We start from the raw sequence: 24,128 nt of genomic DNA on the forward strand, positions 1-24,128 counted from the left end.
AAAGATGTCCTTCACCACCACGGAAAAAACCATCACCACAGTATTAAGGACCATATTTGCCAGGAATGGGCTGCTGGAACAGATCTGTTCTGATAATGGACCGCAATTTGTGTCCGAAGAATTCAGGAAGTTCTTAAAAAACAATGGGGTTAAGCACTACACGTCCGCCCCATACCATCCCGCCACCAATGGATTGGCTGAAAGGTTTGTCCAGACCTTCAAGAAGGCCATAAAGGCCATGGGTAATGAAGACATAAAACTTCAGCACAAGGTGGATAACTTCCTGTTCGCATACAGGAATGCAACACATATGGTTACCAACCAAACTCCCGCCATGATGTTCTTCAATAGAAACCTAAGATGCCGGCTGGATTTGGTCAAGCCCAACATCAGAAGGGACGTGGAGAACCGACAGTTTCAAGGCATGAATGAAAGGCCAACTAGAACCTTCCAGATAGGTCAACAAGTTTTGGCCCGGGACTACCGTACCGAGAAATGGCAGCCTGGAACTATCTGCACATGACTAGGACCACTGATGTATACCGTGGACATCGGCGAAAGCATAATAAGGCGCCATGCTGACCAAATAATAGAGTCATCCGAAAAGGGACAACCTACACCACAACTCTATACACCTAACGATGAAGTAGAGACACCCATATCTACCTCCGATCCGGTGATACTGGAACCCGATGAACCCGACACTGGCATTCAAGCCGAATCAGCCTTGCCAAAAGAACCTACTACACCACCAGAAACTACTACACCACCGAGGCGTTATCCGGACCGAGTCAGGAAGCCTCCAGAGAGACTGACTTATAATTAATTAACTACAGCAATGTGTATATTATTTTTCTTATAACATGTAATTAATAGTTACTTAAAATATGATGTACTGGTTAGCTAAAAGGGGAGGAATTGTAGTGTATGTGCCTTTAAGAGCCCCATGTGTGCTGTAATGCCGGTAATGGCCACTCGGGCTATATAAGCCTGTATATTGTGTTATATCCGTTAGTACCCCTCCAGACACACCAATAAATGAGGCTGTGGCGTACCGATCACAGAACGGACACAATCCGCTTTCCGGTCCGTAGACTATAAATCAGGTGTCATGCCTTTAAGAAGCATCACACCTTTAAGAAACTGGTTCTGCATATAGTTAAGCCCAGAGCGGGGGAGGGTTAATTGAAGCTGTGCATATGGACACGGACTGCGTCAGTATCTGACGAGTCTCGAATGGTGCTGAACAGTGTGCAATCATCAGCGAACATCCCCACTTCTGACCTTATGATGGAGGGAAGGTCATTGATGAAACAGCTGAAGATGGCTGGGCCTAGGACATTGAGGAACTCCTGCAGTGATGTCGTGTGATTGAGATGAATGACCTCCAACAACCACAGCCAACTTCCTATGTGCTAGATATGATTCCAACCAATGGAGAGTTTTCCCCTTGATTCCCATTGACTTCAGTTTTGCTAGGGCTCCTTGATGCCACACTCGATCAAATGCTGCCTTGATGTCAAGGGCAGTCACTCTCACCTCACGAGTTCAGCTCTTTTGTCCATGTTTGGACCAAGGCTGTAATGAGGTCAGGAGCGGAGTGGCCCTGGTGGAACCCAAACTGGGCGTCAGTTAGCAGGTTATTGCTGAGTAAGTGCCGCTTGATTGCACTGTCGACGACACCTTCCATCACTTTGCTGATGATTGAGAGTAGACTGATGGGATGGTAATTGGCCGGGTCGGATTTGTCCTGCTTTTTGTAGACAGGACATACTTGGGCAATTTTCCACATTGCCGGGTAGATGCCAGTGTTGTAGTTGTACTGGAACAGCTTGGCTAGGGGCGCAGCTAGTTCTGGAGCACAAGTCTTCAGTACTATTGCCGGAATGTTATCAGGGCCCATAGCCTTTGCAGTATCCAGTGTCTTTAGCTGTTTCTTGACATCACGTGGAGTGAATTGAATGGGCTGAAGACTGGCATCTGTGACGCTGGGGATCTGAGGAGGAGGCCGAGATGGATCATCCACTCGGCACTTCTGGCTGAAGATAGTTGCAAATGCTTCAGCCTTGTTTTTTGCACTCACGTGCTGGGCTCCACCATCATTGAGGATGGGGATATTTTTGGAGCCTCCTCCTCCTGTTAAATGTTTAATTGTCCACCACTACTCATGACTGGATGTGGCAGGACTGCAGAGCTTTGATTTGATCCGATGCTTGTGAGATCGCTTAGCTCTGTCTATCGCATGTTGCTTCCATTGTTTGGCATGCAAGTAGTCCTTGCTTTTGCACTCTATGCCTCTCCTAAAGCAGGGGTGGTTTGATGAATTGTTAAACAGTTTTTTTTGCAGAGTGACCAAGGCTGTCTGTAGGAAACAATTTTGCATTTGAAAGAAGCTTGTATTGTGAAGCATCTGCCCCTTTGCCAGGCCCGCTGCCTGCGGCCCCTTCCCAGATTCCAGCCCCAGCCTTGTGCTGATTGAGCTGCTCTCATCTGGGGACAGCGCGTCACAATCGGCCCCAGCGCACCTGAGCTGGAGAGGAGGCCCCGCCCCCTTGCCGCGCCTCCACTGGTTGGAGGACCCGGGCCCGCCCTCGTCCGATTGGTCAGAGCTCCTGTCAGTCACAGGCCCGGGCAGGCCTCCATCCACCTGATTAGGCCTCTTCCTGTGATGACGTCACAATCGGGTCCCAGCCTCAGCGCAGGGGGAGAAAGGTCCCGCCCCCTAGCTGCACCGCCATTGGTTGGAGGACCAGGCCGCCCAGTTCAGTCCTCCCAGCTCAGCCCTGTTCCTATTGGCCAGCGCTCCCGTCAGTCAGAATCACATTGCTCCGGCTCACTCCGCCACCCCGCGCGGCTCAATCGGCTCCATTCGGCGTCCGCGGAGATCCGGCCCGCCCGACTCTCAGGTTTGGTTTTGCTCCTATTTTACTTTATAATCTCGATCTCCGCTCCCCCCCTCACCTCGATTTAAATCGATTCCCCAACACTTGACTTTACCCCGGCCGCTGATTCCGCCTCTTCCCCGGACCCGGGCTTCCATCTGCTCCCCGGAGGCCCCGCACAGTTGCACTGGCAGCTTCGTGTTGTGGTGAGGGGGCCGAATGAGCATGTGCGGCCCCGCCTCTCCACATTTAAAGGGACACCCACCCCCCTCCACATTTAAAGGGACACCCACCCCCTCCACATTTAAAGGGACACCCACCCCCTTCACATTTAAAGGGACTCCCTCCCGCCCTCTCACGTCCTCTACTGTGGAGGAGGAATTCCTGGAGTGTTTACAGGATGGTTTCCTGGACCAATATGTCGAGGAACCAACCAGAGATCAGGCTATCTTAGACAGGGTATTATGTAACGAGAAAGGATTCATTAGCAATCTTGTTGTACGAGGCCCCTTGGGCCGGAGTGATCATAATATGATCGAATTCTTCATTAAGATGGAGAATGAAGTTGTTGACTCAGAGACTAGGGTCCTAAATTTAAATAAAGGAAACTACGATGGTCTGAGGAGCGAGTTGGGTAGGATTGATTGGGGAATATCACTCAAAGGGTTGGCGGTGGATAGGCAATGGCAAACATTCAAAGACCGCATTGATGAACTACAGAATTTGCTCATCCCACTTTGGCATAAAAATAAAACGAAAAAGGTGAATCAACCGTGGCTAACAAGGGAAATTAGGGATAGCATAAGATCCAAGGAGAGGACATATAAATTGGCCAGAAAAAGCAGTAAACCTGAGGATTGGGAGCAGTTTAGGATTCAACAAAGGAGGACAAAGGGATTAATTAAGAAGGGGAAAATAGAATATGAGAGTAAGCTTGCTGGGAACATAAAAACTGACTGTAAAAGCTTTTATAGATATGTGAAGAGAAAAAGAACATATAAAGTAGGAGCAGAAGTAGGCCATACGGCCACTCGGGCCTGCTCCGCCATTCAATAGGATCATGGCTGATCCAAACTAGACTCAAGTCCACTTCCCGGCCCGCTCCCCGTAACCCCTAATTCCCTTATCAGTTAGGAAACTGTCGATCTCCATTTTAAATTTATTTAATGTCGCAGCTTCCACAGCTATCTGAGGTAGCAAATTCCATAGATTTACCACCCTCTGAGTGAAGAAGTTTCTCCTCATCTCAGTTTTGAAATGGCAGCACCTTATTCTAAGATTATGCGCCCTAGTTCTAGTCTCACCCATCAGTGGAAACATCCTCCCCGCATCCAACCGATCAAGCCCCCTCACAACCTTATATGTTTCGATAAGATCACCTCTCATTCTTCTGAATTCCAATGAGTAGAGGCCCAACCTACTCAACCTTTCCTCATAAGCCAACCCCCTCATCTCCGGAATCAACCGAGTGAAACATAGAAACATAGAAGATAGGAGCAGGAGTAGGCCATTCGACCCTTCGAGCCTGCTCCGCCATTCAATGAGATCATGGCTGATCAACCAAATTCAGTACCCTGTCCCTGCCTTCTCCCCATATCCCTTGATCCCTTTAGCCTTAAGATATATATCCAACTCCTTCTTGAATATATTTAATGAACTGGTCTCCACCGCCCTCTGTGGCAGAGAATTCCACAGGTTCACCACTCTCTGGGTGAAGAAATTCCTCCTCATTTCAGTCCTAAATGGCTTACCCCTTATCCTTAGACTATGACCCCTGGTCCTGGACTCCCCGGCCATCAGAAACATCCTTCCTGCATCAAGTCTGTCCAGGCCTGACAGAATTTTATAAGTTTTGATGAGATCCCCTCTCAATCTTCTAAACTCCAGTGAGTATAAGCCCAATCGACACAATCTCTCCTCATACGTCATTCCTGCCATCCCAGGTATCAGCCTGGTGAATCTTCGCTGCACTCCTTCCATGGCAAGAACGTCCTTCTTCAGATAAGGTGACCAAAACTGCACACAATACTCAAGGTGCAGTCTCACCAAGGACCTATACAACTGCAGCAAGACATCCTTGTTCCTGTACTTGAACCCGCTTGCTACGAAGGCCAACATACCATTTGCCTTCTTAATTGCCTGCTGCACCTGCATGCTTACCTTCAGCGACTGGTGCACAAGAACATCCAGGTTTCTTTGCACTTCCCCTTCTCCCAATCTATTGCCATTCAAATAATAATCTGCCTTCCTGTTTTTGCCACATAAGTGGATAACCTCACATTTATCCACATTATAGTGCATTTGCCATGTTTCTGCCCAATCACCCAACCTGTCCAAATCCTACTGGAGTTTCACGACATCCTCCTCACAGCATACCCTCCCACCCAGCTTTGTGTCGTCTGCAAATTTGGAGATATTACATCCAATTCCCTCGTCCAGATCATTAATATATATTGTGAACAGCTGGGGTCCTAGAACAGATCCCTTCAGTACCCCACTAGTCACTGCCTGCCACTTGGAAAATGACCCGTTTATTCCAACTCTTTGCTTTCTGTCCGCCAACCAGTTCTCTATCCAAGTTAATACCTTGCCCCCAATCACATGTGCCTTAATTTTGCACGCTAATCTCTCATGCGGGACCTTATTGAAAGCCTTCTGAAAGTCCAAATACACCACATCCACTGGTTGTCCCTTATCTATTTTACCAGTTACATCCTCAAAAAATTCCAGTAGATTAGTCAAGCACGATTTACCTTTTGTAAATCCATGTTGACTTTGTCCAATCCTGTCACTGCTTTCCAAGTGCTCTGCTATTACATCTTTTATAATGGACTCTAGCATTTTCCCCACTACCGATGTCAGGCTTACCAGTCTATAATTCCCCGCTTTTTCTCTATCACCTTTTTTGAATAGTGGGGTAACATTAGCTACCCTCCAATCCATGGGTACTGTTCCAAAGTCTATCGAGTTCTGGAAGATGACCAGCAATGCATCTACTATTTCTAGAGCCACTTCCTTAAGTACCCTAGGATGTAGATTATCAGGCCCTGGGGATTTATCGTCCTTCAGTGAAACTTCTCTGAACTGCCTCGAGAGCAAGTATATCTTTTCTTAAATATGGAAACCAAAACTGTACGCAATATTCCAGGTGTGGCCTCACCAGTACCCTGTATAACTGAAGCAAGACTTCCCTGCTTTTATCCTCCATCCCCCTTGCAATAAAAGCCAAGATTCCATTGGCCTTCCTGATCACCTGCTGTACCTGCATACTAACCTTCTGTGTTTCATGCACCAGGACCCCCAGATCCCTTTGTACTGTAGCACTTTGCAGTTTCTCTCCATTTAGATAATAACTTGCTCTTTGATTTTTTCTGCCAAAGTGCATAACCTCACACTTTCCAACATTATATTCCATCTGCCAAATTTCTGCCCACTCACTTAGGCTGTCTATGTCCTTTTGCAGGTTTTTTATGTCCTCCTCACTCACTGCTTTCCCTCCCATCTTTGTATCATCGGCAAACTTGGATAAGTTGCACTCGGTCCCCTCCTCCAAATCGTTAATATAGATTGTAAAGAGTTGGGGTCCCAGCACTGACCCCTGCGGAACACCACTAGTTACTGATTGCCAACCCAAGAATGAACCATTTATCCCAACTCTCTGTTTTCTGTTAGATAGCCAATCTTCCACCCATGCCAGTATATTACCCGCAATCCTGTGATTTTTTATCTTGTGCAGTAATCTTTTGTGTGGCACCTTGTCAAATGCCTTTTGGAAGTCCAAATACACCACATCCACTGGTTCCCCTTTATCCACCCTGTTTGTTACATCCTCAAAGAATTCGAGCAAATTTGTCAAACATGACTTCCCCTTTATAAAACCATGCTGACTCTGTCCGATTAAATTATGCTTATCCAAATGTCCTGTTACTGCTTCCTTAATAATGGACTCCAACATTTTACCAACCACAGATGTTAGGCTAACTGGTCTATAGTTTCCAGCCTTTTGTCTACCTCCCTTTTTAAATAAGGGTGTTACATTACCAGTTTTCCAATCTGCTGGGACCTTGCCTGAATCCAGGGAGTTTTGGAAAATTACCACCAATGCATCCGCAATCCCCACCGCTACCTCTCTCAAGACCCTAGGATGTAAGCCATCAGGTCCAGGGGATTTACCCACCTTAAGTCCCATTATCTTACCGAGTACCATCTCCTTAGTCATTTTAATCGTGTTTAGCTCCTCCCCCCCTTATAGCCCCCTGTTTGTCCAGTGTTGGGATATTTTTAGTGTCCTCTACTGTAAAGACTGATACAAAATATTTGTTCAGTGTTTTTGCCATCTCCATGTTCCCCACTACTAATTTCCCGGTCTCGTCCTCTAAGGGACCAACATTCACTTTAGCCACCCTTTTTCTTTTTATCTATCTGTAGAAACCCTTGCTATCTGTTTTTATATTTTTTACTAGTTTACTTTCATAATCTATCTTCCCTTTCTTAATTAATCTTTTAGTTATTTTTTGCTGGCTTTTAAATGCTTCCCAATCTTCTATCCTCCCACTAGATTTGGCTACTTTATATGCCCTTGTTTTCAGTCGGATACTATCCTTTATTACTTTACTTAGCCACGGATGGCTGTCTTTTCTTTTACGCCCCTTTTTCCTCAGTGGAATATATTTTTCTTGAAAGTTGTGAAATATCTCCTTGAATGTACACCGCTGCTCATGAACCATCTTACACCTTAATCTATTTTCCCAGTCCACTTTAGCCAACTCTGCTCTCATACCTTCATAGTCTCCTTTATTTAAGCTTAGTACGCTGGTTTGAGATCCAACTCTCACCCTCCAACTGAATTTGGAATTCAACCATGTTATGGTCACTCATTTCAAGGGGATCCTTTACTAGGACATTTTTTATTAATCCTGTCTCATTACACAGGACCAGATCTAAGATTGCCTGCCCCCTGGTTGGTTCAGTAACATACTGCTCAAGGAACCCGTCCCTAATGCACTCTATGAACTCTTCCTCAAGGCTGCCCTGCCCAATTTGATTTGTCCAGTCAATATGAAAGTTAAAATCTCCCATGATTATAGCTGTTCCCTTATTACAAGCCCCAACTATTTCCTGATTTATCCTCCGACCAATAGAGTTGCAACTGTTAGGAGGCCTATAGACTATGACCACTAGTGATTTTTTCCCCTTATTATTCCTTATTTCCACCCAAACCATTTCACTATCCTGATCCTTTGACCCAATATCAATTCTCACTATTGCAGTGGTTCCATCCTTTATTAACACAGCCACCCCACCTCCTTTTCCTTCCTGTCTGTCCTTCCTAATAGTCAAATACCCCTGGATGTTTAGTTCCCAGTCATGGTCACCCTGCAGCCATGTCTCCGTAATGGCCACCAGATCATACCCATGTGTAGTTATTTGTACCGTCGACTCGTCTATTTTGTTATGAATGTTGCGTGCATTCAGATAAAGAACTTTTAAATATGTTTTGTGACAATTTATTCCTGCTTTTACGCCCTTTACTACTTTACCTTTATCTTTATATATTCTGTCCCTTCCTGACACGCTCTGGTTTTTAATTCCCCCACTGCTACCTTGCTCTATTGCCTTCTCCGCTGACATTTTTATTTTTTGCTCTCTTGAAACCTGCCCCCCACTAATTAATTTAAAGCCCTCTCTACAGCCCTAGTTATTCGATTCACCAGGATTTTAGTCCCAGCATTGGCCAAGTGAAGTCCGTCCCAACATGGTTGAATTCCACATTCAATTAGAGGGTGAGAAGGTTGGATCTCAAACAAGCGTGCTAAGCTTGAATAAAGGAGACTATGAAGGTATGAGAGCAGAATTGAGTAGAGTGGATTGGGAAAATAGATTAAAGGGTAAGACGATACATGATCAGTGGTGTACATTTAAGGAGTTATTTTACAACTTCCAAAAAATATATATTCCACTGAGAAGAAAAGGGTGTAAAAGAAAAGACAGCCATCCGTGGCTAAGTAAAGAAATTAAGGATAGTATTCGACAAAAACAAGGGCATATAAGGTAGCCAAATCTAGTGGGAGGGTAGAGGATTGGGAAAACTTTAAAAGACAGCAAAAAATAACAAAAAGATTGATTAAGAAAGGGAAGATAGATTATGAAAGTAAATTAGCAAAAAATATAAAAACAGATAGTAAGAGTTTTTATAGTTATATAAAAAGAAAAAGGGTGGCTAAAGAAAATGTTGGTCCCTTAGAGGATGAGACTGGGAAATTAATGGTGGGAAATATGGAGATGGCAAAAACACTGAATGAATATTTTGTATCAGTCTTTACAGTAGAAGACACTAAGAATATCCCAACACTGGACAAACAGGGGGCTATAGCGGGGGAGGAGCTAAACACAATCAAAATCACTAAGGAAGTGGTACTCGGTAAAATAATGGGACTCTAGGCGGATAAATCACCTGGACCTGATGGCTTACATCCTAGGCTCTTGAGGGAAGTGGCGGTAGGGATTGTGGATGCATTGGTAATAATTTTCCAAAGCTCCCTGGACTCAGCAAAGGTCCCGGCAGACTGGAAAACTGCTAATGTAACGCCCTTATTTAAAAAGGGCAGTAGACAGAAGGCTGGAAACTATAGACCGGTTAGCCTAACATCTGTGGTAGGTAAAATATTGGAGTCCATTATTAAGGAGACAGTAACAGGACATTTGGATAATCATAATTTAATAGGACAAAGTCAGCATGGTTTTATGAAGGGGAAGTCATGTTTGACAAATTTGCTGGAGTTCTTTGAGGAAGTAACATATAGGGTGGATAAAGGGGAACCAGTGGACGTAGTGTATTTAGACTTCCAAAAGGCATTTGACAAGGTGCCACACAAAAGATTATTGCTTAAGATAAAAAATCACGGGATTGGGGGTAATATTCTGGCATGGATAGAGGATTGGCTATCTAACAGAAGGCAGAGAGTTGGGATAAATGGTTCATTCTCGGACTGGCAATCAGTAACTAGTGGTGTTCCACAGGGGTCAGTGCTGGGTCCCCAACTCTTTAGAATCTATATGAACGATTTGGAGGAGGGGACCGAGTGTAACATATCAAAGTTTGCAGATGATACTTGATGGGCCTTCAATAACCACAAAACTAGAAATTATAGACTTAAACAAGTTGGCTTTTAATCACTAAGATCAGAGCTAACATCTCAACACGCCGACTGGTTCACAGGAATGAGTCATACAGATCCTGGGATCTTTATGTAAGAGAAGTCAGGGGTGGAGCCAAGAGCCAAGACCTGGAACCTCCCAGGTTAGTCGGGAAAGAGGAAGTGAAACTATACACAGTGGGGGAGGGTAATATACATGAGTGCAAAACGAATACAGGATCAAGACAAACAGATTTCATTACATTCACCCCTTCTATAGATTTAGTCCATCGGGGTGATATTTCTTAAAAGTTGGTACAAGTGAGTCTGTCAGGATGTTTTGCAGTTCTCAGTGATCGGAGCAAAGCCGGTTGGGGTGCCTCTAGGGGAGTGGATTCTGGTTCCTCTGCTGTCCGGGCCTCTGCAGTGCCTTCCAGGTTATCTGCAGTGTCCTCCAGGTTAAAGTTGGGTATTGATACCTCTGGGTGTCCTGTCTCTTTGTAGTGTAGTTCTTCATTGGGTAGTCTCCCATCGTTCTCTCCGCTCCCTGAGGGAGCGAGGTCTTTTATGGAAACAGTGTCCTCTCACCCGTCAGAGTATTCGATATAGGCGTACTGAGGGTTTGCATGGAGGAGCTGTACCTTTTCCACAAGGGGGTCCATTTTATGGCCTCTCACGTGCTTCCGCAACAGTACTGTCCCCGGAGACATCAGCCACGCGGGTAGAGATATGCCCGAGGTGGATTTCCGGGGGTAAACAAACATCTTTTCATGAGGGGTAGCATTAGTGGCAGTACATGACAGAGACCCTATGGCGTGGAGCACGTCTGGGAGGACTTCCTGCCAGCGGGAGGTCGGATGGCCTTTTGACTTTAAGGCTAACGTGACAGCCTTCCAAACAGTAGCATTCTCCCTTTCCACTTGCCCATTGCCCCGGGGGTTGTAGCTAGTGGTTCTGCTAGTGGCTATCCCCTTCGAGAGCAAGAACTGGCGCAGCTCGTCACTCATGAATGACGTCCCCCTATCGCTGTGTATGTAGTTCGGCATGCCAAACATGCAGAATAGATTACAGAGACACTTGGTGACCGTGGCACTGGTCATGTCTGGGCAGGGAATGGCGAAGGGGAAGCGGGAATATTCATCAATGATATTGAGGAAGTGTACATTACGGTCGGCAGAGGGAAGGGGTCCCTTGAAGTCCAGACTTAGGCGCTCGAATGGCCGTGTGGCTTTGATAAGGTGTGCACGGTGAGGCCTGTAGAAACGAGGCTTGCATTCTGCACAGATGCGGCAGGCTCTGGTCATTGCCCTGACCGCCTCGATGGAGTGGGGCAGATTGCGGGACTTTATAAAATGGTATAGTCGGGTGACCCCTGGGTGACAGAGGTCGTTGTGGAGACCCTGTAATTTGTCCGTATGAATGCTGGCACACATTCCCCGCGATAGGGCATCTGGGGGTTCATTAAGGGCTCCCGGCCTGTACATAATATCATAGTTGAACGTGGATAGTTCGATCCTCCACCTGAGTATTTTGTCATTCTTGATTTTCCCCCTTTGTTTGTTATTAAACATGAAAGCCACCAACCGCTGGTCGGTGAGCAGGGTGAAACGTTTGCCGGCTAGGTAGTGTCTCCAGTGCCGCAGTGCCTCCACTATAGCCTGTGCCTCCTTCTCGACAGAAGAGTGCCTGATTTCAGGTCCCTGAAGGGTTCGGGAGAAGAAGGCCACAGGTCTCCCAGCCTGATTGAGGGTCGCAGCTAAGGCAAAGTCTGATGCATCGCTTTCGACTTGAAAGGGAATGCATTCGTCCACTGCACACACTGCAGCCCTTTCAATGTCCTGTTTAATACTGGTGAAAGCCTCCCAAGCTTCCGCTGATAGTGGGAAGGACATCGATTTAATGAGGGGTCGGGCCTTATCAGAGTAATTGGGCACCCATTGGGCATAATACGAAAAAAATCCCAGGCACCTTTTTAAAGCTTTGGGATTGTGTGGCAGGGGCAGTTCCTTTAGGGGGCATAATCGGTCAGGGTCCGGTCCAATTACCCCATCTTCCACCACACAGCCGAGGATACAGAGACGGGTTGTGTTGAAGACACATTTGTCTTCGTTGTAGGTTAGATTCAGCTTTAGGGCAGTTTTTAAAAATCTCGCAAGATTTAGATTGTGGTCTTGCTGGTTGTGCCCGCAGATAGTGACATTGTCCAGATAGGGGTAGGTGGCTTGTAGTTTATTCTCGTCAACCATGCGGTCCATCTCACGTTGGAAGACCGAGACCCCATTTGTTACTCCGAAGGGCACTCTGAGAAAATGGTAGAGGCGCCCGTTCGCCTCGAAGGCGGTGTATGGGCGGTCCTCCGTTCTAATGGGGAGCTGGTGATACGCGGATTTGAGGTCGATAGTCGAGAAGACTCGGCATTGCGCAATCTGGTTGAACATTTCTGATATGCGGGGTAAAGGGTAGGCGTCCAGCTGGGTATAAATATTCACAGTCTGGCTGTAGTCAATTACCATCCGTTTCTTTTCGCTATTTTTAACTATGACTACTTGGGCACGCCATGGGCTGGTACTGCATTCAATAATGCCTTCCCACAGGAGTCTGTCCACTTCCACCTTGATAAAGTGCCTGTCTTCCAGATTGTACCATCTACTTTTGGTCGCTATGGGCCTACAGTTCGGAGCGAGATTAGCGAATAAAGAGGGCGGGCTGATTTTTAAGGTTGATAGGCCACAGGCTGTGAGTGGCGGCTGGGACACGCCATATGCTAGCGTGACACTTTCGTGGTGGCACTGGAAGTCCAGGCCCAAGATTACATTAACACAGAGTTCTGGCATCATGAGGAGTTTAAAATCCTTGTAGTCCGTGCCTTTTACAGTCAGTGTTACCACACAGTAGCCCAAAATGTCCGAAGTGTGGGGCTTAGCAGCCATAGCAATTCTGCTCCATGTAGGGGTTACCGTTAATGAGTGCTGCCGTACCAGGCTAGGGTGGATAAAACTCTCGGTACTCCCACAGTCAATTAAACATTTTGTTAAATTCCCGTTTACCTGTATGTCCATCATGGATTTTGTCAACGGGTGTGGCCTGGATTGATCCACCGTGATCGAAGCCACTGTTGGGCCCTGGGCGGCCGTTGAGTCGGGAAAAGATGGCGGATCCCAAGATGGCGGCCCGCACGGCACGCACGAGGTGGTGACGGAGTTGGAAATCGGATTCCCCCTGCAGACTTTGCTAAAATGCCCCTTTTTCTTACATTTGAAGCATGTAGCGTCCTTCGCTGGGCATCGTTGTCTGGGGTGCTTGGCCTAGCCACAGAAGCAGCATTTCGGGCCTCGAGACATTGCCGCTGTAGTAGGACTCCTGGGTAAACTTCTGTGTGGGCACTCCGGCGGCGTAGAGCTGGTCTGAGACCTGGATGGGGAAGATGGCTGATTCCAAGATGGCGGCCCCCTCGGCGCACATGAGGCGGTGGCCGGAAGAATAAGAGTCAGTGTTTTTCTGGGCCACGTCCAGCGATCGCGCAGTGGCTGTAGTGTATGTAACCGTCTACCTTTAAGAGACTATTGTATGTAACCGTTCACCTTTAAGAGAACTATTTTAGGTGTGGCACTACTTGTTTGGCTTCTGTATACGGTAATACCGACGGTGACCACACCGGTATATAAGTGCTGTGGCATGATTTATAGGGCAGATTTGCCCTGACCTTCGAATAGTAAAGTCCTGTTGTATGTTACTCCTGAAGTCTGTGTCGTAATTAACTGCACAACCCACAGACTTTACAGTGGCGACGAGTCCGATCGTACCCTGCGGCAACAATAATTTCAAAGCAACGAAAGAGCGTCGAAAAGAGGCAACCGCCCTCGTCATTCGGCTGGGAGAAAACTCAAGGCTGCAGCAATAGAAAGGAGGAAGACTTTAGCGACAAAAACTTCCATCAGCAACAGGCACTGACTGTCCCTTCTGCCACAGTGACTGTGAGTAAGGGAAAGTGAAAAGAATAGCCGGAGGATAAGGGCTGGGCACTCGACCACGGTCGAGGGGGAAAAGGAGCCGGACAAAAAGTCGGGTCCAACGGCGTCGTGAGAGACCGCGACCGGGGGAAAAGCCGGGCGGTGACCGAAGCCACGAAGCGCTGCGACCGGGAGCGTAGGCGCAGGAAGAGAGAAACTCAGCCGCAGCCGGGGAGAGAAGCACCGGACTGCGAGAGGGCTGGGAGGCGTGATTGGGGTCCGAGTGAGTGGGAGAGGCAGAGCCGACCAAGAGAGACTGTGCGAGAGCCAGTCCAGCGGCTGAACTGTCCTCCGTCAACGGGGTGTACCCAGCGCCGGTAGAGCCGAGCGAGCGGGAGAGAGACAGAGCCGAGCAAGGGGAACTGTGCGAGAGCCAGCCCAGCGGCTGAACCTGTTCGCCGTCAACAGGGTACCCAGAGCCGGTCGCCCTGCCATAAAATTTTTAAAAAAAGGGAAAGCCTTGAAGCCGACGCGCAGGCTGTGAACCTGAAAGCCAGCGGCCGTCGCCCATGGGGAAAGTGTACCCCTCCCACCAGGGAAGAAATGCGGGAAGCCGCCATTAGGCGGGGAAGAAGACAGAAGCGGGAAACCGCCATTGAAGTGGGCGGGGAGAGAAGATAAGAGCGGGAAACTGCCATTTTCGCGGGAAAACCGCCATCTTAGAAAAAAAAAAGAAATAATAATTTAAAGAAATACTTGTGTTGTTCCCAAAGAGAGGAAGATGCCTAAGCGTGGTAACATCAATGATTTTAATTCCGAAGTAGAAGACTGGGCCACGTACGTGGAACGCATTGAGATCTATTGTGAGGCCAATAAAATAGAAGAAGATGACAAAGCTATAACCTTGCTGAACTCGATGGGCGCAAAGACATACGGGCTCTTGAAGCATCTACTAGCACCAGCTAAACCGGCGGATCAGACTTTCAATGATATTGTGGCTGTCCTGAAGGACCACTTGAACCCTACACCGTTGATGTTGGCGGAACGATTCAAATTCTATGCGAGAACGCAACGGAAAGATGAAAGCAACGCAGAATACTTGGTCGAACTGCGTAGACTAGCGAAATACTGCCAGTTTGGAGGGAATCTGACAGAGGCATTGCGAGACAAGTTCGTGTGCGGGTTGGCAAAGGAAGGAATGCAAAAGCGACTACTCAAAGAGAACGACCTTACACTTGACAGGGCTGTCCTTATTGCAGCATCGCACGAAGCCGCAGCGAAGGGAACTGCGGAAATGCAGCTAAAGACAGCAGCACTAAGTGTGGATCAAATTACCTCGACAACAACAAAATGCTATCGTTGTGGGAAGACAACACACGACCAGAACCAATGCTGGTTTAAGAACCAGGAATGTAGGAAATGTGGCAAACTGGGTCACATAGCTAAGGTATGCCGGTCAGGGAAGAAGACCAACAACCAAAGGACCAACAACCAAAGGAAGCCATCACAGGAAAAGTACAACAAGGTACACAAGGTGGCTGAGAAGAGTTCAGACGAACAGAATTCAGACTCAGACCCAAACGGCCAGGAGCTGGGTAGTCTGAGAATTCACAATGTGAGTAAGGAAGCTGACCTACAAACTATCTGGGTCATGCTGAAAATAGCTGGAATCCAAGTGAAAATGGAGTTGGACACTGGATCAGCTCTATCAGTCATAAATCGAAGGGATTACCACCGGCTATTCTCACATATACCCTTAAGAGATACCAAGTTCGTATTGCAGACATACACGGGGCATAAAGTATACCCCATGGGAAAGATAAGAGTCAAAGTGAGAGATGGGGTAAAGAACACCCAAGAATGAACTTATACGTACTACATGAGGGAGGACCACCACTTCTAGGACGGGAGTGGATCAAGAAAATAGACATGGAATGGCACTATCTAAAAGTCATAACGAGTGAGGACTCGGTGCAGACAATCAGCTCAGATTCTGAAACGGATGATGATAAGACCAACCCAAATATGAAAGACAAGGCTGAAATGGACTTGCCGATGAAGGTTGGAAAAACGAAGGCATGCATAAAGGCTTATGCTCCAGAGAAGAACAAAGTTTCAGAACAGAACTCCACCGAACAACGACAACCTAGTTGGACAGAAAATTCTGAGCCTGTTCAAGTTACGGACATATCCATGACGGAAGAACACCGAGCTCGGACTCAAACTTATTTCAAATTACGACAACAATTAGAACAATTGAGTTACCGTCTCGTACAAGAGATGAAAACAATGAAAAAGTTCTATGACACCGAATGGGAGAATCTGGAAAGACAACAGAAGCAGCTAGCTCAAGCAGAGAGCGACCATAGAGCCATCGTGACCAATTACCGATCACATCTCCCTTATGCTGTTCAGGAGTTAGAATATTTGCAGGAAGAAGCAAATGAAGAGGAATCTGCAGGAAGCCAGGATTTTATTCCAGTTCTTCTCTACGACTCCTTACAAGCAGAGTGTGAGAAGTTGAAAGAACAGTATGAACAGGCCCAGGCTACAATTCTGGAAGGGGTTAACTCGGCAACCTCCGAAAAGCTAGTTTCAGTGGAAGCATATGAGCAACTGAAGGTTGAACATGAGCAAGAAGTCCAAAGGCTGCAGGAAATTCTTGATGAGCTCAAGGCCAAGACAGACTCATCGGTAGAAGTTCCATCCATAGATGAGAAATTAGAGGTGAAAGACATGGCAGAACCTGAAAGACAAGATGTACAAGAACTCATAAAAATATTAAAAGAAACCCAAGACAAATATGGGGCGGTAATGACCGAGATTCAACAACTTGAAGAACAGATTCAACTGGGAATCCGTTCAGTGGAAGAAAAGGGAACTGTAAGAAACACAGAGACTGTAAGAATGGCCTCTGAACATGAGCTAGAGAGCATCAAGGTGCAACTTCTCCGAGCGCTGGAAGCCAAAGTACAAGAGGAAAAGAAGGTGAAAGCATTGGAGGAAAAGGTGGATGAAATGAAGAAGACTCTGATCCACAGTGTTCCCATGGAAGAGTTAACGGTCAGCCAACTCCTTCATATGCTGAAGGACAAGACTCTACAATGGGAACAATCTGAACACGAGCTTCAATCTTCAAAGGGAAGGAGTTCGGAGCTCTCAAAAGTTATGGAAATAGCTGAGGTTGCAACACAGATTTTACAGGGATGCCAAAAGTACGCTGAATCACGTCAATGTGAACAGCAGAATGTTGAAACAGCTGCTCCAGTAGAAGGATTGAATAGCCTGATCAATCAATCCCCGAGGGAAGGGGAAGTGTTGAAATCACAAACGAGGTCATTAGTGAAGGATTTGCAGGAAACCCAGGAAGAGCGGGATGAATATGAACGCATGAAGAAGTCTCTTCAGGAAAGATGTCTAGGGAGGGAACAACAGTCGGCTAACGTCCAGTTGGGTACGGAAGAAGTAGCAGGCCCTCTCGCTAGACTAGCTCAGGACGACACCGAATATTACCATGACCTGTTGAGTGACACTGAATATTACGAGGATCTGGTCTGCCCAGCTTGTGATGAAAACTCCCAAAGTGCAGAAATCAGGATGAAGCACTTAAAGTCTAAGGAACATAGAGAGATGGTGGCGCTACAGCTGGCAGCTGATAAGGGAGCCCCGAGAGTCTCCAAGAAGCAGAAAAGAAAAAGAAGAAGCAGAAGATGATAACCATCAAAATCATTATCACTCCTACCAGATCATGCACGTGGGCCCTACAAAGGGAGATAAATCAGTTGGAAAGTAAGAAAAATTACCAAGGCAATACAGCTGTTTGTAAAAGTCAGCATTGCTGGTTCAGCAGGACGAAAGTTCAAGCTGTTACGTCAAGGGGAAGACTAGTGGAGGAGTCACGCTAGCAATGTGAACCGGCTACACCACAGCGATGTTGTTCGGACCGAGTCAAGACTAGAGACTGAATCTATACACTGTTCCCACAGAGACTGAACCTGTGAACTGTTTCCCACAGAGACTATATCTGTAAATTGTTTACCTGAAGTTGAATATATGTATGTTAATGAGAAATAGTATGTTGTAAGCTAAAAAGGGAGGATTGTAGTGTATGTAACCGTCTACCTTTAAGAGACTATTGTATGTAACCATTCACCTTTAAGAGAACTATTTTAGGTGTGGCACTACTTGTTTGGCTTCTGTATACGGTAATACCGACGGTGACCACACCGGTATATAAGTGCTGTGGCATGATTTATAGGGCAGATTCGCCCTGACCTTCGAATAGTAAAGTCCTGTTGTATGTTACTCCTGAAGTCTGTGTCGTAATTAACTGCACAACCCACAGACTTTACAGTGGCCACTGCCTTTTTTAAGTCCAGGACCTTCTTCTCCAGCAGTCTCTGCCGGATATAATTCGATTTGAGGCCCGTGATGAAGGAATCGCGGTCCAATTCATCAGAGTACGCGTTGGCCGTCACGGCCTTGCAGTTACAGTCCCGGACCAGGTCCTTTAGGCCCTGTAAGAAATCGTCCATTGATTCCTCTGGTCGCTGCCTGCGTGTAGCCAGCAGATGTCTGGCGTACACTTCGTTTACTGGCCTCTGGTATTGGGCCTTCAGGATAGTGATGGCCTCCGTGTAAGAGGTGGTGTCCCGGATGAACGAATAAATCCGATGACTTACGCGAGTAGTCAGTAGACTCAGTTTATCTACCTCGCTAGCGGATGAGGCCCCTGCGAAGAGCTCGAAGCATTTGAGCCAGTGTCCAAATTGATTTGATGCCTCAGCAGAATGTGGATCCAAGTCCAGACGCTCTGGTTTTAGGAGTCGATCCATCCTAGTATTCTGTAGTGATTAAAATTGATGGGCCTTCAATAACCACAAAACTAGAAGTTATAGACTTCAACAAGTTGGCTTTTAATCACTAAGATCAGAGCTAACATCTCAACACGCCGACTGGTTCACAGGAATGAGTCATACAGATCCTGGGATCTTTATGTAAGAGAAGTCAGGGGCGGAGCCAAGAGCCAAGACCTGGAACCTCCCAGGTTAGTCGGGAAAGAGGAAGTGAAACTATACACAGTGGGGGAGGGTAATATACATGAGTGCAAAACGAATACAGGATCAAGACAAACAGATTTCATTACACCTTGTCCCTGCCTTCTCCCCATATCCCTTGATCCCTTTAGCCTCAAGAAATATATCCAACTCTTTCTTGAATATATTTAATGAACTGGCCTCCACCGCCCTCTGTGGCAGAGAATTCCGCAGGTTCACCATTCTCTGGGTGAAGAAATTCCTCCTCATTTCAGTCCTAAATGGCTTACCCCTTATCCTTAGACTATGACCCCTGGTTCTGGACTCCCCGGCCATCAGAAACATCCTTTCTGCATCTAGTCTGTCCAGACCTGACAGAATTTTATAGGTTTTAATGAGATCCCTTCTCAATCTTCTAAACTCCAGTGAGTATGAGCCCAATCGACACAATGGGCTGGATTTTGCTACGGCGGGCGGGTTGGGGTCGTGTGGGGGATAAAAATCGCAAAACTGGCGTGCGGGCGCAAACCCGCCTCGATGCAATTTTCCTAAATTCGTGTCTGCTGGTCCCGACCCCTTAAGGCCCTGAACAAGCCCTCAGTTGGCTCTATAATCCCATTTTCCTATCCAGTTGCAAGTTTAATCGTTTTCCCACGTGAAACACGCCTGGTGGGAAACACACATCTGAAACCTGGCGGGAGCACAACTGGCTTGAGGAGTAGCAGCTGCAGCTCAACCATTAAATGGCAGATTTGAACAGGCTTTAATTGCAGGTGGCATAACTTTGCTCTCGCAGGTCTGGGGGATCTTTCAGAAGGCTTCCCAAAGCTCTGGAAGTTTGCAGCCTGACAACCATCTCCAGTGTGACCTCCTGGGAAACCCCTCTCGCCACCTTCACTGAACGCTTCCTCAACTGAGGCATCTACCAGAAGCATGGGAGCTTTTTTTGGCCTGCCCTTCTGGATATTACATGAGGCCGCCCAACAGCAGCAGCAACAACAGTTGCGCCAAGCTGCTGCTGCCCCACCTGAGGATGCACAGGCCAGAAGGGGCCAGCGCATGGAAGTCCGTCGGTGCAGGAGATACCCCCCAAACAGGGTCTACAGACGCAGGGTCAGCTACCTCGACATGTCTCAGCGGGAGTGCCAAAGGCGGCTCTGACTTTCGCGAGAGATAGTGGCTGACATCTGCGCAATGCTGCAGCAAGACCTGGAGCCCAGAGGAGCAGCTGGACACCCCTTATCAGTGGCCGTCAAAGTCACCATCGCACTCAACTTTTTTGCCTCAGGCTCGTTCCAGGGATCAGCAGCAGACATCAGCGGCGTCTCACAGGCGGCCGCGCACACCTGCATCAAGCAGGTAACCGATGCCCTCTTTGCCATCGCGCACAATCACATCCATTTCACCAAGGATCTAGCAAGTGCCATGGCGAGAGCGGATGGATTTGCGAATCTTGCAGGCTTTCCAAGGGTGCAGGGCATCGTTGATTGCACACCTGTGGCCCTTAAGGCTCCCCATCGCAATCCTGGTATATTTGTCAACCACAAGGGGTTCCACTCCCTGAACGTTCAGCTGGTGTGTAACCACAAGAAGGAAATTTTGCATGTTTGTGCCAAGTACCCTGGCAGTTGCCATGACTCCCTCATACTGCGCCAGTCTACTGTGCCTCCGCTATTCAGTCCGCCAGACCAACTTAACGGATGGCTACTTGGAGACAAGGGCTATCCCTTGAGGACGTGGCTATTGACGCCGCTGAGGAGCCCATCCAACGCAGCTGAGGAGAACTACAACTCCAGCCACCTTTCCACCAGAGTCATGATCGAGCAGACCATCGGTTTGCTGAAGATGCGCTTCAGATGCCTGGATAGATCAGGTGGAGCCCTGCAATACTCAGCAGCCAGGGTCTCCAGAATCGTCGTGGTTTGCTGTGTGCTTCACAACATGGCACAGCGTCGTGGCTTGCAGATGGCCGAGGACCAAGTGGCTCCTGACATATCCTCCTCAGATGAGGAGGAGGAGGAGGGGGAGGAGGAGAGCGAAGACGAACATCTTGCAGAGGCTCATCAACCAGCGGCAGCAGTGCGCGAGAACATTGGTGGCCGGCATGCAAGGGACGCGCTCATATTGGGCAGATTTGCTGAGCCTCACCCATGAGGGACTAGTGCCTCGCATCCTTTTACCTGAGCACTGACAATAGCCAGGGAGCAGCTGACTTCTAGCGATGTGACCACCATACTGACCTCAAAGTGAAAGTCCCATTCGCGAAATGACACACGCCACAACTACAGCAGTAGCCAACAGATGTTTTAATCACATTATTCTGATGGCTTTCAACCATAACACATTAAATTCCACCCAAGTGACTACCCTTGTGACTATTTGTGCAGTTTATTTCTCTTACGCGTGCTCCTACGTAGCGGTACCCCAGTGGCATCAGCAGATGTGGAGGCCCCTTGCTCACTTCCTTGCTGCTCCTGTCTGGACACCTTTGGCAGGCGTCCTCTGGGTCTGCGAGCCTGTAAGGGCTGCGCAGCAGTCTGCTGCTCCTGCGGCTGTGCAGGGGTTGAGACGCCGATCTCACTTGGGTGCTGACTCAGGTGGGGCTCTGACCGAGGACTTGTCAGTGGCATGGAAGTTTGAGCGCTTGGAGAGGAGCCCCCACCTCCTTGTTCTCTGCCACCATCATCCCTCTCATGGGTCAGGTCCCCCTCAGCGCTTGCAAGTGGCGAGAGAGCACCTTGCTGCACATCAGGGGAGCCATGGGGACCCGTGTCGGGACTGGCAGTCCTTCTCAGAGGGACTGCCATGAAGGTCTGGTTTCTCCGTTCAATAGCTGCGCATCGCTCCTCCAGAGATGTCAGTCTAGTCTGAACACTCACCATGTTTTCAACACTCACGCGACGTATCTCCTCCATGGCCGTAGCCAGCCTTTCCACGGAGGTTGCCATCCTTTCCGTGGTAATGCCCTGATGCGCCAATGACTCCACAAAGGCTCTGCTCACGTTAGCGGCGGACTCCTCCATTCGCTCCGCACTCGCAGCAGCCCTGGAGACAAAACCTGCCAGAGACTCCTGCATATTTTCCTGGAGTGCTATCACCGCTGATACTGTGGATGGACCCAGAGGCAGAGGGTCAACATGCAGCTGAGCCGAGCTGGGAGAGTGCTGCGCCCTCCGACTAGGACTCTCCACTGCTGTCCTTGTCTCCACCATCTGCTGAGGCTCACTTGTGAGCTGTGATACACCAGGTGACGACACTACTCTATGTCCTGAAGGTCCCACCGAGGTGTCAGTTTCTGCGCTGGTGCTGGGTGCATTGCCTTCTGCTGACGCTGCGCCCTCAGAGGTTGCAGCTTCCTCTGAGGAGTCTTGTAGCTGAGGCTGAACCTCCTCCTGCGTCCTGGAGACGGGAGCTTGCGATGGACCTGTGGGGGAGTAAAGGAAAGTGTCAGAGATGAGAGGCCAGGGTTACCTGCACAGTGCTTATTGCAGATGATCAGAGGTCCATCTGTTAGAGCTTCCAAGTCATTATCAGCGAGTCATGCAATGCAATTGAGAGAGTTGGAAAACTCTTCTGTCACCAGCTTGCTCTGCTGCACCGGTCTCTCCGTCCCCCACTTGTGTGTCGTCCTGGACACCGACGATCTCCAGGACCGCCTCCTCCCATGGGGTCAGCTGGGCTAAGGAGGCTGCCCCTCCCCCTGGCTTGGCTTGCTCTCTTTGGTTGTGAGCTCTCTTTTCCTGCAATGGGGGAGACAAGTGGAGTTTGAGCGAGAATGAATGAGTGAGTGTAGAGAATCAATGGCATAGATGCTTAGAAGGAGAGAAAGATGGAGTGAGATGGCAAGACCAAGGGCCTTCCCTATGTGATGTATGTTGCTTTCATAGCATGACAGTGATAGGGAGTGTGAGGGCTGCACAGTCCATTAGTTAGGTGAATGTGATCATAGAGAGAGAGGGAGTGGGAAAGGGTGCATGGATGTCAGTGCCAAGTGGGATGTGGAGGAAGAGATTGGTAAAGCTGAGAGCTGGCGAGGAAAGGCAATGGGGATCAGATTAAGAGTGATGGGAACATCATACTCACTTTTCCAGTGCGCAGAAGGTCATGGAAGCGTTTGCGACATTGTTTCCATGTTCTGATGGTATTGCTGGTGTCGTTCACTTGCTCTGCCACCCTCAGCCACACAGCCTTGGATTGCTGGGGTAGCTTTTTCCTCCCCGAGGAGGGGAAGAGCACCTCCCTGCTCTTTTTCGCTCCCTCCACCAATGCCTGGAGGGCTGCCTCATCAAATCTGGGGGATGCCTTCCTCCGATGTGTCACCATGACTGATGATGTTCGCAGCAGCTGCTTGGGCGAGAAGCTTGGCAGTCTGCTGAAGTCAGGAAGGCTTGTGGAAGCCCTTAAATGAAGCAGCAGTGATGATGTCACCTGAAAGCTCTCAGGCTAGGGTTTCCCATTCGTGGGGAATCAATTGGGCTATTAAATCAAAATTGCATCAGTTTCCCACATCGTTCAGAATTCGTGTGGGATTTTGCTACGGGGGCGGGTTTCCCACACGAATTCTGCACGATGTGGGAAATTGATGCAATTTTGATTTAACAGCCCAATTGATTCCCCACTTGTGGGAACCCCTAGCCAGAGAGCTATTAAGTTAGGAAGATCTCCTCTGATTTGCAGGCAGCACAGCGGCATAGTGGTTAGCACTGTTGCATCACAGCGCTAGAGACCTGGGTTTGAATCCGGCCTCGGGTGACTGTCTCTGTGGAGTTTGCACATTCTCACCGTGTTTGCGTGGGTTTGCTCCGGTGTCCTCCCACAGTCCAAAGATGTGCAGGTTAGGTTGATTGGCTATGATAAATTGGCCCTGGCAGCTGCTGCTACCATCATCAATCATGGCGACACATCGGAGTAACGAGGCAGCCAATCAACCTAACCCGCACATCTTTGGACTGTGGGAGGAAACCGGAGCACCCGGAGAAAACCCACGCAAACACGGGGAGAATGTGCAAACTCGTCACAGTCAGCCGAGGCCGGATTCGAACCCGGGTCCCTGGCTCTGTGAGGCAACAGTGCTAACCACTATGCCACCGTGCTGCCTGGGACATTGGGGATGGAAGTCGGATG

The 24,128-nt window shown here is 48.2% G+C and overlaps 1 protein-coding gene across 1 annotated transcript; it reads left to right on the forward strand.

The window, feature by feature from the left end:
* Positions 1-2,826: 2,826 nt before the first annotated feature.
* LOC147090054 (uncharacterized) lies at positions 2,827-18,273 on the forward strand. The gene is made up of 2 exons (XM_085977226.1): positions 2,827-2,906; positions 13,280-18,273. The coding sequence occupies exon 2, from the start codon at positions 15,829-15,831 to the stop codon at positions 17,680-17,682; it is 1,854 nt and encodes a 617-aa protein (XP_085833352.1). The 5' UTR covers positions 2,827-2,906; positions 13,280-15,828; the 3' UTR covers positions 17,683-18,273.
* Positions 18,274-24,128: the final 5,855 nt, after the last annotated feature.

Source organism: Somniosus microcephalus, unplaced genomic scaffold, assembly GCF_052327205.1.
Source record: "Somniosus microcephalus isolate GS21.2 unplaced genomic scaffold, FLI_Smic_1.0 unresolved_chr4, whole genome shotgun sequence".
NCBI lineage: Eukaryota > Metazoa > Chordata > Chondrichthyes > Squaliformes > Somniosidae > Somniosus > Somniosus microcephalus.

Bases quoted from the DNA above. Each gene is read 5' to 3' on its own strand.
- LOC147090054 (XM_085977226.1), top strand. From the start codon at position 15,829: ATGAACTTATACGTACTACATGAGGGAGGACCACCACTTCTAGGACGG.